The sequence below is a fragment of the Apodemus sylvaticus genome, chromosome 7 (assembly GCF_947179515.1).
Source record: "Apodemus sylvaticus chromosome 7, mApoSyl1.1, whole genome shotgun sequence".
NCBI lineage: Eukaryota > Metazoa > Chordata > Mammalia > Rodentia > Muridae > Apodemus > Apodemus sylvaticus.
In genome coordinates, this window is record NC_067478.1 from 7,413,241 (window position 1) to 7,428,396 (window position 15,156).

Here is a 15,156-nt window from a genome sequence, read left to right on the forward strand (position 1 = left end):
TCTGGTAACACAAAATGTTATTAAATGGATAAATCACTCGAAAAGACCTTAATGGTTGCTTGACATTCAGTTCTACTTTTAACTGACGGCCAGAAAAATCAGTATCATGTTAATAAACACTCAATCCTCTCTGGCTCATCTCAAAATTATGACATTCATTATATGAACTGCTAAAAGTGAGTTTTCTTTTGCCTCTGATGATGAAGAATATAGAATAAAGTGTTTGGCTCAGAATAGGGGCAGGAGAGATGACTCAGGATAGCGACTGGAGAGATGGCTCCGGCTAGGGCAGGAGAGGTGGCTTACTGCTTAAGATCACCTGTTGCTCTTCCAGAGGACTGGAGTTTGGTTCCCCTGTTCCGTGTTGGGCAGCACACAGCCACCTGTGATTCCTCTCCAAATGGTCCAAAGCTCAACTCCATTACCAGATATCTTCATGCCTCTGGACATCCACCTACACCTGATCTCATATGCTTGCCCCTCCCTACAAAATATATCTTCTCAAAAGGTTTTCTCACTCAAAAATATAATTATTCTGTTTCCATGGAAATTGGGGTTTAAACTTGGAGCCGTCTTGTTTCACATCTAGAAATATGTATACACATCTGCGAAAAAGAAAGTACATCAAGAATAGGGAAAATGCAGAAAGATAATAGAATGAGCGCTGTCTGACTATTTATTGGAGGCCTGCCTGTGTTTGCTTTTAAGTAGGCTGTTAAAGGTCCTCCCTAGTGATTTACCAAACTGAAGATACTATTAAGTTTCAAAAATAAAAGCAAATAATGTTCACTTGAATTTTATTAAGCGAAAAAGTCTTCAGTGTCCTCTTATTTAGTTTATTTGAAGCAGCAGATAATGTAACCATTACCCCATCATATCTGATTATATATTGATATATCATATTTAATATAAAGTTACAAGACTAGAGATTCTCCAGTCAGCAAGCAAAGAATAATTACTTCTTCATAATTACCAAGAAACTTTATTGCCATGCATTGATGTAATTATATTTTGAATACTCCCCATTTGAGCGAGAGACTATAATGTCTTCTCCCATCTCACAGTCTGAGGTTTATAACGGCCTCTTGCTTCCACAAAGGCCTATTCTTCATTTAGTCTCTATTTTAACTACTGTTAAAAGCAACTAAACAAAATTAATTGGCTCCATAATCCTGTAATAAGGCAACTGAAGCCAGCACAACACTCCCCTGCTACAGAGCTCAGCTGCTTCCTCAGAGGCGCTCACACTCCTCCTTGGTGATCGCTCCCACCCCCAGTGTGTGGACAGTCAGAGCAAGCAAATATCTGATTTCACTCTGGGTACAGATTGCTTGAGGAGAGAGTTAAATGTGTAAATCATGGCAAGAGGCTGTGGGTAAAGAGGAGACCATGGGGATATATTTGTATGATCAAATCAAGAGTTTTATTGCGCCACTGCCGTGTGTCTCCCAAGTGTTAGAAAATCATGCAAGGCTTGCTGCTCTCCTTGGAAAGGTTCCTCTCTAGAAAGTGAGCAACTGGATATCCAGAACTCCAGGATCATCTTCTATGTTGTTTTTATTTATACCTGTATGTTTGTGTCTCTGCGTGAGCCACATGTATGCAGGTTCCTATGGAGGACAGAAGAGGGTAGCAGATCCTCTGGAACTGGAGTTACAGGCAGATGTGAGTCATCCTACGTGGGTGCTGGGAACTGAACCCGTGACCTGTATCAAGTAGAAGAAATGATCTTAACTACTGAACTCTCTCTCCAGCCCCATTTTTATAAAATAAAATATCTCAACTTTTATTTTGAGATTTTGTTTTCCCAATTCCCTGTCCTGGTATTCCCCTACACTGCTACACTGAGCCTTTCCAGGAGCAGGGGCCACTCCTTCCTTCTTTTTGGGCATCATTTGATATGTGAATTGTGTCTTGGGTATTCCAAGCTTCTAGGCTATTATCCGTTTGTCAGTGAGTGCGTACCATGAGTGTTCTTTTGAGACTGGGTTACCTCACTTAGGATGATGTTCTCCAGTTCCATCCATTTGTCTTAGAATTTCATGAATTCATTGTTTCTAATGGCTGAATAGTAAGTACTCCATTGTGTATATATACCACATTTTCTGTACCCATTGAGGGACATCTGGGTTCTTTCCAGCTTCTGGCTATTATAAATAGGGCTGCTATGAATATAGTGGAGCATGTATCCTTATTACCTGCTGGGGAATCCTCTGGGTATATGCCCAGGAGTGATATAGCAGGGTCATCCAGAAGTATCATTCCCAGTTTTTTGAGGAAGGCCAGACTGACGTCTAGAGTGGTTGTAGCAGCTTGCATCCCCACCAGCAGTGGAGGAGTGTTCCTCTTTCTCCACATCCTTGCCTGCACCTGTTTTCTCCTGAGTTTTTGATCTTAGCTATTCTGACTAGTGTGAGGTGAAATCTCAGGGTTATTTTGATTTGCATTTCCCTTATGACTAAGGTTGTTGAACATTTCTTTGGGTGCTTCTCAGCCATTTGATATTGCTCAAGTGAAAATTCTTTGTTTAGCTCTGTACCCCATTTTTAAGGGGGACAGCCCAGTTATTGTTTTTTCAATGAACAAAAATCCTCAAAGACCTCAAAAGAGTTTAAAACTCTCTGGACTTTTATGATCCCTATATATTTAGCACTTGGCATGTAGGGAATTTTCCAATATTTGCTTTGGTGGCACTTCTGTAATTTTTTTTAAAGAAAATTTGTTTTTACCTTATGTGTACAGGTGTTTTGCCTGCACGTGTATCTGCATACCATGAGTCTCTGGTGCTAATAGAGATCAAAAAAGGCATCAGATATAGAGAACTAGAGGTACAGGTGTTTGGGAGCTGACACCTGGGTGCTGGGAATCAAACTCAGGTCCTCTGAGAGACCAGCCAGTTCTTCTAACCACTGAGCTCTCTTTCTAGTTCCTTCCTTTTCTAAGTTTTTAACTTCCAGTAAATAAAAGATTCCAGGATTAATTAATCATTTGAGGCTGCGTCTTTTACTGCATGTATAATATTTTAAGTCTAAATATCCAAGGTTCTATAGGAATTCCTTTAAATATGTATGTGAGCATGCAGGAATATATCTGCACACACACACACACACACACACACACACACACACACACAGGTTTTTATGTGTACATTGTGTCTACATTGTGTGTGTGTTTGAGCATGTGGATAAAGGATGTAAGTCAACCCTGAATGTTGTTCTTCATACCATCCATGTGGTTTTTAGATACAAAGTCTCTCACTGGCCCGGAACTGACCGGTTTGGCTAGCCTGGCCAGCTAGCAATCTCTAGGGAATATTCCTTTCTCCATCTCCAGCTCTGGGATTACAGATGTGCTTTTTTACTTAAGTTACAAGGGTTGGCCACAGGTCCTGTTGTGTGCATGGCAAACAATTTACTGATGGAGCCATCTCCCTAGTCCTTTTGTGCATATTTCCTTACCAATCCCCTGGTATAAATGAAAGTACAACACATATAAAGATATTTAATATATATTGAAATTAAAATAAAGTATGTAATTACAGATATATACATGCTTGTTTTAAAGAGAACAAACAAAATCAGGAATTATTTCTTTGAACAAAGACTTCCTAGTATATGACTGTAGAATGATTATTATTTTAATGTCTTAATATGAGACCTAGGGAAAGCATTTCCCAGTGTAGCCTATTGTGCTATGTGAACAGTTAGATTCTCTACCTAATAGGAAGATGTATCTTTGACAGTTTTGCATTTGTTGTAGAAACCCTTGCAACCAAACAATGATAATAATAACAATGACTAGAAATAAAACCAAACCACAGACAGTTCCCAGTGTGACCTCTTGAGATCTGAAAGGTAGGATACCCCGCTTAGAGATACCCTGCTCATGGGGAGATGGAAATGCTGAGATACCCTGCTTAGAGACCCTGTTCCCAGAGAGATGCAGCTTTGACAGGTCTGCAATTCTGATAGAACCCTCGCAAGCTAGTACCCAGAGAATGCTAAAATGAATAATAACTAGTGACAAAAGCAAGTTAAGCTTTTGAGGAGCCCAGTGCTGCCCACCACCATAAGACCACATGCAGCAGTCACACAATCTGCTTCAGGAAAGTGTTATTAACAGAAGCCTTGTGGCATTCAAGGGAAGCAGGTTGGGGACAGAGGACAGAAGGGCAGCGACAGCCTGTTTTTCCCACAAGCATGCGATAACCAAGAGGACAATTAGAAATTTGCTTGTGATACAAACTGCAGCAAATGAAGACAGGGATCTGAACACAGGGGAATCCCAGGGTATGGATTAACTCTGGCTGGTGTAGACACAGTGAACATCTAAGTGACAAGGAGCTTTGACCTTGCCTTAAGGAAGGAGATAAGGAGGAGTCTCCAGTGAGGACCTGTGTTACTGGAACTCATGCCTTAACTGTTACCTAGCTTTAATACCAGGTCTCCAGACTGGGGCAAGGCACTTGGCCATTACTGGTTCCCTCTTGTAAGGTGTCAGATAAGGGACATTTTTATTACCCAAGAGACTTGCCCTCATCAGAAAGTGCAGCAACAGCCTGTGCAAAGGGAAAGGGCTTTGTAAACCTTAGTCATTGCCAGTACAAATGAAGAGCTGTAGTTATCAGCACCAGAAGGGGGTCCTTCCTTATGTAATGTTTCTGAGCTAAAAGGAAAACTGTGTGAGTATAAAGAAGTTGCTGAAACTCATGGGTGGAACACTTGTTTTTTTTGCTTGATGATAGAGAAAATCACATGGGCATACACACATGTCAGACGTGGAAATGGCATGCCAGGAATGTGGATAGCTTATTGTATGTCAGTTAACTCAAAGAAGCTGTTTTGGGGGGAAGTGTGGGGAGATTGTTTGATTTTTAAAGTCAGTAGCCCATCAAGTTGGTTCAATGGGTAAAGGTGTTTTCTGCAAAGCCTAAAGACTGGGCTCCATTGCTGGGTCTCACATGGTAGAAGGGGAGACCCCACTATTGCCAACTGTGCTCTGACTTCCACATGTCCATCTCCACACTTGCATACAGACAGACAGATAAATACATTAATAATTAAATAATTGTAATAATTTACAAAGTGATTCAGAGCTGGTAGCACTCGCCTGTAATCACAGCACTTGAGAGAAGCAGACAAGAGGTTTACCATGGGTTTGAAGCCGTCCTGGACTAGAAAGTGAATTCTACCCTAGCCTAGGCAACAGTGGGAAACCCTTTAAAAGCAAGCAAACCAAAACAAGACAGATAACTGCAATATATCTATAAAGATCTGTGTATCATTTTTACCCAGTCAAATTTCATTTCCTAGAAAAGTCTTTTGCCTAACAGTTAGCCTGGGGAGACACTTCTTAGCATGGAAAAAAAACAGCCAGTTGTTGGAGCAGAAATGCAAGTTGCTTCTAGATTTCTGTACCTTGGTGAGGAGTTTGTCCTTCTGCCAACGAGAGGATGACATGCATGCATGGAATCCCATTTGACGGGTGGACATAGCCAGACCCTCAAAAATGCCAAGGGGGCAAGCACTGTGTGGAGATGAACGGTTTTACGTGGTGTACACAGCTTGCAAATCTCATAGGAAATGCCCTCACTCATCAGGTATTGGCATTAGTGATTGCATTTAGCTTTTACCGTGCTCTTCTGGAGGGAGAATTGACATCAGTTATAATTAAAGGCAGAGGCATCACAGATTCACATTGTTCTGGCTTTCCCTTGTGGGGTTCTTGTAGTTTCATCAAAGTCACTACTAAGCCAGATACTCTGTGGATCAGACAAGGAGATTTAAACACTGGGTTCCGTGTTTAAATATGGAGTGCTGTCTGTTTGTAAGGTCTTATATTTTCTCAAAGGATGCCCTCAGACCTCCGATGCTTGTCTTAAATTGCTCCTTATAATGAATCCCACGCATCCTCATTTATAAATTATCCATTGTGTATTAGTTACTTTTCTGTTATTTTGGTAAAACACCATGACTTAGGGTTCTCGAGGATAAGTAGCCAGCATGGTGAGGAGGCATGGTGACAAGTGGCATCCAGGAGAGCAGGGGCAGGAAGCTGGGAGCTCACACCTTCAAACACAAGTGAGATGCAGGAGGAGCACACACACTGGGGACAGCATGAGTCTTTAAACTCCCAAAGCCCTGTTCCGTGAAGGACTTCCAACAAGGCCACATCTCCTCACCCCATCCTCAGACAGCACCATCCCTGGATGAGCAAGTGCTCAAACATCTGAACCTATGGCGGACGTTCTCAATCAAGCCACAAGGAAGAAAATGTAAAGTGAGAAGGTGACCTCTCCCTCTGAAAAGATCATGCCATGCTCAACTGACTGTCTGCTTTGATACTGTTGTGTGAGATACTTCTCCTGCGCGCGCGCACACACACACATTTACTCATCATGAAAGCAGCCATAGCACCAACTTGATGAGCAATGCAGGAATGTTTGTAAATATTATGAATATTATGAACTGGAATGTGAGTGAGCATTACTTACAGAAGCACAAATGGCAAAATAAAATGAAATAATGAAATAAAATAAATGTTAAAAGCAGCTGTATTGTAGTCAGGCCCAGCTGAACACAGGAGACTGCTGTCATAAGGTGTGCTGTCTGTGGGGCTGACAGGCAGCTCAGACGTTGTTGATTTCTTTCTATACCACTGTGGTGGGGCAAGAATCTTCTGTGTCTCTTTTTTCCCCAGATGTGTGAGCTGAGTCCTCTTCCTTCTGGGAAGAATCTTTCAATTTGAAGCATAATTATCATACAACAGGTTCTGCACTCCCTCGTGTGGGAACATGAAGTGAGCTGAGCATGACTTCAGGGTGTGAATTGCTTTCTTCCCTTAGGAATTCTAGAGCTTTTATTTAGCTCCTTCCATAGAGGACCCTTCTCTTCTCTTTGGCAAATCTTACTGCCATCATCCTTGACCCGACATTCCCCACTGCAGATGCTACTGGCCCAGCAGCTGCCTAGCTTCTGACATTGGTACTGGACCTTCCGTGGGGTAGTCAGGTTAGCTGCACACAAGCACAGATACCCCACGGAAGGTTCAATATTAGGCAGCTTCTGCAGTGGGAAACACCAGGTAAAGGATGACTTGGGTCCTAGATAAGGTAGGATGGAGTGGTTGTGAGATTTCTTCAGGTTTTCAGAACATCATAATATATGATATGGGTTGATTGCTTCTGAAGTTTTTTCAGTAATTAATTAATTGATTGGTTAATTAGAGACAAGACCTCATGTATACCAGGCGGGCCTCAAACTCATGATGTAACCAAGAATGATCTTAAACTTCTGATCTGCCTAGAACCAACCTACAGGTGCTAGGACTACAAGCAGGTAGCAGCACTCCCAGTTTATGCAGTGCTAGAGATGAAACTCAGGACGTTGTGGATACAACACACAAGGACTCTGCCAGCTGAGCTGCATCCTTACGTCATGCATTCAATGCTCCTGAACCACACCTGATCCCTAATAACTATAGACCATGCCATTGCAAAGGAACAAAACTACCCTAGGATGCTGTGTGCTCTGTGTAGGATGAGAACCCCATCTTATTTTCCATTTCTCTTCACCAATGGTGAGCCATGTCCTGTTCTTTTCCTTCTCTTCTAGAAAAAGAGCTATCTGCAATAATGAAGAGTACACTTGAAGGATTGGTCAAAACATCACTGTCCTTTTTAGACAAGTCATTTTCAAATATGTATTTATAGACAGCTGTTTGTAGATGCCAGTTTGCTTGTATTCTTTCCCCACTATTGATTTTTGAGACAATTAGAATTGTCTTCAAACTTGAAAAATGCCCAGGGATACAATTAATATTTAGCTGAGTTTGTGTTCTCAGATGGCAGAGGAAGTAATTTATTTTGGTAATTATGAGCTTACAAAATAATATTTGGTTTATTACAACACACACACACACACACACACACACCATCCTATTAACCTTCTCAGACTTCTTAATGTGTTCATCAAATTTACTGGTCAATGTGACGTTCTTTTCAGATATGTAGAGACATGGAGGCAGTCACCAATTATCCACAAGTAGCGTTGCTTTGTTGGGTCATGAGAAAGACACTTTGTAGCACCAGTATTGGTAGAGATATTCTAATACATTTTAATTTTGACCACATTCTTCAAGGAGAGGTATTTGTTAAAGATGGACAAGACCCCTACAGACCTAATTCATCAGATAAAGGCATAAAGAACCTCTACTACTGGAAGCTAGGATCCCGATACCACCCCATCTGCCAAGTAGCTTGGAGGCTGAAGTTAGTGGAAGCAAACAGGCTTACTCAGTGTCAACACTGAAAAATCAGAGGATGTTTTGCTATCTCAAATTTCTACTTCCCCGAGTTGAGTGCTGCTTCTATGGGAGGGAGAGGGGTTACAGGGAGATGGGGCAGGAAGTCCCTTCTCCCAGGCAGGGTTTTGGTCTTCAAGGTTCTACTTCCTCATCCTTGTCCTTGTCCTGTTTCCTCCTCCTCCTTGTTCTCCTCTTCCTCCTCATTCTCCTCCTCTTATTCCTCCTCCTTTTATTGTATTTGGACCTGACTCTTCTTTGGCTCCTGGGGGTGACTTGTGTATTTTCACTTCCGACAAACATGGTCTTTTCTCCATATCAGTTCTCTGAGCCGAGGAGAACTTGAGGAGGACTTGAGGAGGACTTAAGAAGGACCCTTTCAGGGGATGAGTCCTTATGAGCTTAAATCTAGGAGGAGAGAAGAGAGAAAGGCCACCTCCCCCTTCCCAGGAGCTGCCCTGACACGCTTAGGGATGGTTTATCCGATTGCCCCCTTGCTATCCTGACAGTTGGTGTCCCTGGCTTCTCACTAGCTTTGACTGGGAAACTGGAGGGGGAAAGCTTGGGTGGAGGATCCATTTCTAGTATTTGTGCAGTTATAGAGAACTAGTGAGAAATGAAGCTCACTCTGTGACTAGTTCGTAAAGTGCACGCCTCTTTGGCAAGCAGCTCCCAGCAGCTCCTTTCTCCTGTACCACCTGGAGATGCACTCAGGCAGGAGACCTGGAAGCTGGAGAAGCCCTATTCCCCCAGCCCTACATGGGACAAAGAGTTAAGAGGCTGTGCTGTGCTGCGGCCTCCTAACCCCTCATACTAGATGGTGTGAGAAAGGTTTATGGCCCTCCTCAGAACCTGGCTTCTTGGCACATAGACTATGCCAAATTAACTCAAGTAGTATAAAACATCCCACCAGTTCCTGGAAACATTCAAAAGCCAGGATTACCCTCCTCATTTTGGAGGATTTCTCTCTCAAAGTTCTTTCTTCCCTCCATGTCTCCTATCATGTTTCCTCTGGCTGCACTCTCTCTCTTTCTAGCTCTTAAGCCCCTGTCTGCTGCGCTGCCTCTGGTCTGAGTCTTCTCACATCCCAAAAGCTCACATGCTAAGCCGCTGTGGTTGCAAAGCCCTCTCTCCAAATTTCTGAGGTGTAACTTTTGTGTTTGACTCCTTCTCAAACCTGCTGCTCTGATCTCTAAAATCGTCCAAATCAGTTTCTGTAGTTTGCATGGTGATTGAACAGCTGTCTCGAGAGAGAAATAGCCATGGCCCTGCTGGGGATGGACGGATTTCTCACTGCCTGGGGAGACTCATGTCTCGGAGGCAGCTGCTCATTCTGCTACAACCAGTTTTCCAGAAGTGTATGTTACAATCTCTCAAGGTCCACCCATGCTTTCCTGAGGCCCGGCAAGAGCGAGCACACCAGTCAGTGAAGCCCAGAGGAAAGAGGGCCAGAACTGAGATGTCACTACAGAACGCTTTCATAGCAAGACCCACGGTGAACCGGCCTGGAATGATTCAGTGTTTTCATGGGTGTTCCCTAATAGGCTTTTACCGTCTTACCTTTCCAGCCCCCAGTGAACCTTTGCTGTGCAAGTTTGCTGATGGAGGACAGAAGAAGAGACAGAGTCAGAGCAAGCACACCCAGAACGGGAGGCCATGGCCCCGAGAAGGAGAGGTGAGTCCTCCTGAGAGCCGCCCAGGAACTGGGCAGCCATCCTCCCTAGGGAAAGTGGCAAAGCAGATGTTTGGAGCCCTGCAAATAAAAAAAGCAAGTTCCTGGTCAGGGAGATGGTTTAGTGGTTAAGAATGCTTGCTGTGCAAGCATGGGGACCTGAGTTTGAATCCCTAGAAGTATGTAAAATGCTGGTCATGGCTATATAAGCCTATAATTCCCACACTCAAGCTTGGAGCTAGGGATTGCTGGGTGACAACCTGGCTCTAGGGTCATGAGAGCCCCTACTCAAGAGATGAGATGGAGGGGCAGAGCAGGATACCAAATTTCCTCCTCAAATACACTTAAAGAACCCTGCACACACATGGGTATATACCTGGTACTGATATGTCTCCAACCCCCATACACACTTAGATCTCACGGGAAACCAAGTGTCCAGAGTCAAACAGGCTGTAATGCTTTACTAATGTAGAGAAGAGAATGGCATTCCGTGGAGAAGAACAAAGAGCTTGAAAATCGACATCACGGGAGTGGGAGATGGAACTAGGGTGGTAGAACACTGCCCTTCTATGCTAGAAACTTGGCTCTCATCCCCAGCAGCCCATAAGACAAAGCAAAATCCAAAGCCCTAGCATGGTGAAAACCCCCGTAATTAGAAGTCAGAGTCAGGGGGATCAGCTGTTCAAGGTCATTTTTGGGTATCTTATTAGTTTGTGTGAAATTAGAGCTAGTCTCAAAAAAAAAAAAAAGGTTTCCAAGTGTCTTTGCAGAAATATGAAAGGACTTCATAATCACAAGACAAATGGCAGGTTGACATTTCCCCTTTAAAATAAGTTTTATTAGGAGGGCTTTCTGACTAATTACCCTCATGTCTATCATGGGAAGGAGCAAAGGACATACATGACTTTGATAGATTCTCAAGGCTGGTGGGAAGTTCCACTCTAGGCTATGTAATGGTGGCTCAGCCTGCCTGACAAGCGGGGAAGAAGGCCTACACTAAGGGACAAGGATAAACCTCCCTTGCATTTGCAGGGAGTGGGGTGGGGGAGGTCACATTGCTTTTCCCTGTGGAGATGTATGCTTTCCCCTTCACAGCAGGGTTTGTCAGCTGCAGGGACTGGGATGGGGGAGCAAGTGGTCTAGGTCCTGGGAGAGAGAGAGGGGATCTATGCTCTAGCACACACCACAAATAATTGATCAGTAATTACATAGTGGTTATGGCATGCAGGTAAAATTATTTAAGGAAACACTTTCAGTGATTTTTTTTTGTTTGTTTGTTGATTTTGAGAATCCAGGGTTTGTATTCTGAAAAGGGCAAGAATTTAGGTTGTCATGGTGGTTGTTCTCTTAGTTTTCTTTCATGTTGCTATTATATATATTAATTATATATACACATATATATATGTGTGTGTGTGTGTGTGTATATATATATGCAACTTAATGGTGAAATGGTGAAAAGTTTATTCAGGCTCAGAGTCCATCTTGTTGGGGAAATCATGGTTGTTGGGGAAATCATGGTAACCCGCTGGTCACATGACATCCACAGTTAGGAGGAAGAGACTTTTGGATGCATGCTAGTGCTCAGCATTTATTTTTAACAGTCCAGGATCTGTAGCCTAGGGAATGTTACCACCTACCGTGGACCGCTCTTCCCACCTCAATTAAAATAATCAGGATAATCCCCACAAATAGGCCCAGAGACCCCATCTTCAAAGTTATGGAGATTGCATCAAGTTGATAGCACTAACCATTGTAGTACATAGACACATGCATGAACAGCCATGTCCATGCCCACGGGGTGTGGGGAGGGAGGAAAGGAAGGAGGGCAGGAGGGACGGAGGTAGGGAGGGAGGGAGAGAGGGAGGAGAGAGAGAGGAGAGAGGAGAGAGAGATAGAGAGAGAGAGAGAGAGAGAGAGAGAGAGAGAGAGAGATGCCAGTATAAAATATATTTTTTCTATTAGCCAGAAAGGAGGAAGAAAAGCTGGCACAAAGACCTGCTCTTCATAAAAAGGTCAAAAGACAAAAAAAGTGTTTCCCATTAGCCATTCATTTCTCCACATAATACAAACTTACAGTGATCTGTGGCTCTCTAACTCATGGGCTTTGAGAATTAGTGCTCTTGGGTTTCTTTTGTAAAACAACAAGGAAAAGGTACCTAGGGTTTTGCAGTTGTTTTTGAGGAAATGTGATAGAGTTGTTTGAATGATTAAATAAATGGCATTCTGTGCCAAAGCCATAATTTCAGCAGGGGCGTTTTAGTATTTCTGTCCCAAGCACCTGCTCTGTCCATTTGTCATTTAAGAGGCATCATAATTATGTGCCATCATATTCTCTGAACACCAAGAGCTGTTTTAAGAAAAAAGGAAGCTGGGAGAGTCTCAGACAATGCTTTAGCCATTTTCTATTTTCTGAGTCTGGTCTGAGTGTTTCTAGAAGTGCCTGAAAAGCCCTCTTGAATTGCATAGCTGTAGTCAAGCACTGTATAATGTATATCATTATAGTGAGTGATACATAAAATAAAACCAGAATAGTCATTGAGTATCAGAAGCCAATGGGGAAAAATGCAAGAGTGCTCATATTTTCTGTGAGAAAGTAAGCTGAGATTATATGTGTTTTAATGAGGGCATGGGGTGTTTGGGTGACCTATGTCTTGGGGATTAAATTTAATCCATCAGCAGAGAATTTTAAAACCACAGCATCATTACATTTGTCCCATACTAAGCATTCATAGTCTAAAAAGGCTCGTTTGACCTTAAAATTTGATTAGGCAAAATGCTTGTTAATTACAGATATCTTTGCACCACAGATTATGATCCCCAGCTCTGTGAGCTCATGATGAAACTTGGCCCTAATGACAAACTTTGTCTCATGTGGAAAAATCTGTAATACATTCCTCAGGTCATGAAGAGGCAGTTATAGGAAGATCACATATTTTGGTATCAATGTAAAAACCACAAAACACAAGCAAACAAAACCAGCTCTCACCACAGAGGGAAACAGAGATTGTTCATTTGGAGCCAATTATAAGTGACTGTGACCAGGGAACACAAATACTGATTACCTCACATGCCAGGCCTCAATGCAACAGCCACGGGGCTTCAACAGCAGACCAATCAAAGGTATAAACAAGGCACTTTAAAAATACAGTGCGGGGCATGAGCTAGGTGAATGGCAGCAAAGCAGGAATCTTTACTATGGGTCCCGGATGCTCTCTGGTGGTATCCTTAGGCTCTGTGTCCAGAAAAAATTTTACCTGATCAGTAGGGATAAGTAAAGCCCAAGAGAACCTGAACTTCAGCCTGCCACATTTGTTCTCTTCCTAATCAAGTGTGGGCTTTCCCCTCCCCCCACTGGAAATGTCAGTGCATCGGAAATTAAATGGACGAATGTAAAATCAACATAGATCTGTCACATGCTGCTTGACACAGAAGTAGGACTCTGGGGACAGTATATACTACAGTTACTACAGTGTGAGGACACTGCTTGGTCAAGCTTATGACCGCCCCTAGATTGTGCTTTCAGTGTTGGAGCATTAAGTTCCTTTGTTTTCCATTAAACTATGAAAAGTACACACACCCAGAACAGTGGACAGGCCTAGGGACATGGCTCAGCAATTACATCCATGCCATCCTAATATGAGACCCAGAGATCAGATACTCAGATCCATAAAAATGACAGGTAGCATGGTGGCCTACCCATGTCTCTATCCTGGAGATGTAGTTAGGGATTCCCTAGGAAAAATGGCTAAGGAGACTGGACATTTCATGAGCTCTGAGCATTTCTGAGCAACCCTACCTCAAGGAATATGGTAGAAGAGCAGTTGGGGTTGATTCCCCATGTCAGCCTCAGAACTCCATGTGGATATTCATGGCATAGATGTACAGAGGTGCAAATACACATGTGTACACGTGCACTCATAAAAAAACACACACATATGCACACCACACATCCATGAAAATAAAAACACACATACTACATACATGTACCACACATATATGAAAACACACACACATTACACACACATGAGAAAATACACACATACCTCACACACATGAAAAAACACACACATGTATATACCTCACACACATGAAAAATGCACACAAAACACATCACACACATGAAAATAAACACACACATATATATAACACATATGAAAAACACACAGATACACACACCATACATACATAAAAAACACACATAAACACCACATATAGAACTCTACACACATGAAAAACACACATACACATATACACAGACCACACATATGAGAAAACACATACATACACAGACTTCACACACATGAAAACCACATATACACATATACAACAGACATGAAAATAATAGTAGGCCACCTAGTCCAGCATTCTGTAATTCTATTTCAAGTCTTTCCTGTATTATGCTTACTAGAGCACAGGTCAAAAATAAGGCCCATAAAATGACATTTAAATAACTCATACACATGTAAATTCTAATAACATACAGACTAACTTGTAGACATAGGTTTTTCTTTTTCATATTTAACACTTCCAGATTGATTATCCTCAAAACCAGTAACATTCTCAAATTAAGTTTCATGTACTCCTGTTAGTCACCTGTGATGTTACCTGCATTCTCTGCTTCAGGTCTATAACTGCCCGGATGGCCTGTATAAAAAGCAATAAAAGCAAAGATCCTGTGTTGAGACCGCAGAGAAGAATCTTCTTCTATTCAATCTCAGGACTAAGAGATGTAACTCTCTTCAAAGCCTTGTCCAATGGGTGAGATGTCAGTTCATTCTCAGGTTGCTGTGACAGATGCTTGAAGAGGTGACTTAAGAGAGGAAGGGTCAGCCTGGTCACATCCAAGAATACAGTCCATCACAGCAGAGAAGGCATGACAGGAGGAACGTGCGGCAGCTTTTCACATGGAGCCTTCAGTCTAGATACAGAGATAAGAGAATGCTGCGCTCAGCTCACTCTTACAGTAGGTCTGCCCATCTCAACTAGAGCAATCCAGACCCTCCCTATGGTTAAGTTGCCTTAGTGATTAAGCATTAAGGCTAGTTTCATCTTCATTGACCATTACATTAAATATGTGTGTGTGTGTGTGTGTGTGTGTGTGTGTGTGTGTGTTATATATGTATATTTCACAGTCTATAAAGCAATGACATACCTTTCAGTCACTGTTGAGATGGGGCTGCTTC

At 42.5% G+C, this 15,156-nt stretch overlaps 1 protein-coding gene across 7 annotated transcripts in view; it reads left to right on the forward strand.

Annotated features, from left to right (window-relative positions):
* Window positions 1-15,156, forward strand: part of Rbms3 (RNA binding motif single stranded interacting protein 3) — a 664,175-nt gene that overhangs the window by 506,598 nt on the left and 142,421 nt on the right. For all 7 annotated transcript variants that reach the window (XM_052187038.1, XM_052187040.1, XM_052187041.1 and 4 more), the window contains exon 7: window positions 9,870-9,976. In XM_052187038.1, the coding sequence (XP_052042998.1) occupies window positions 9,870-9,976 (107 nt within the window). The remainder of the gene's footprint in view (window positions 1-9,869; window positions 9,977-15,156) is intronic.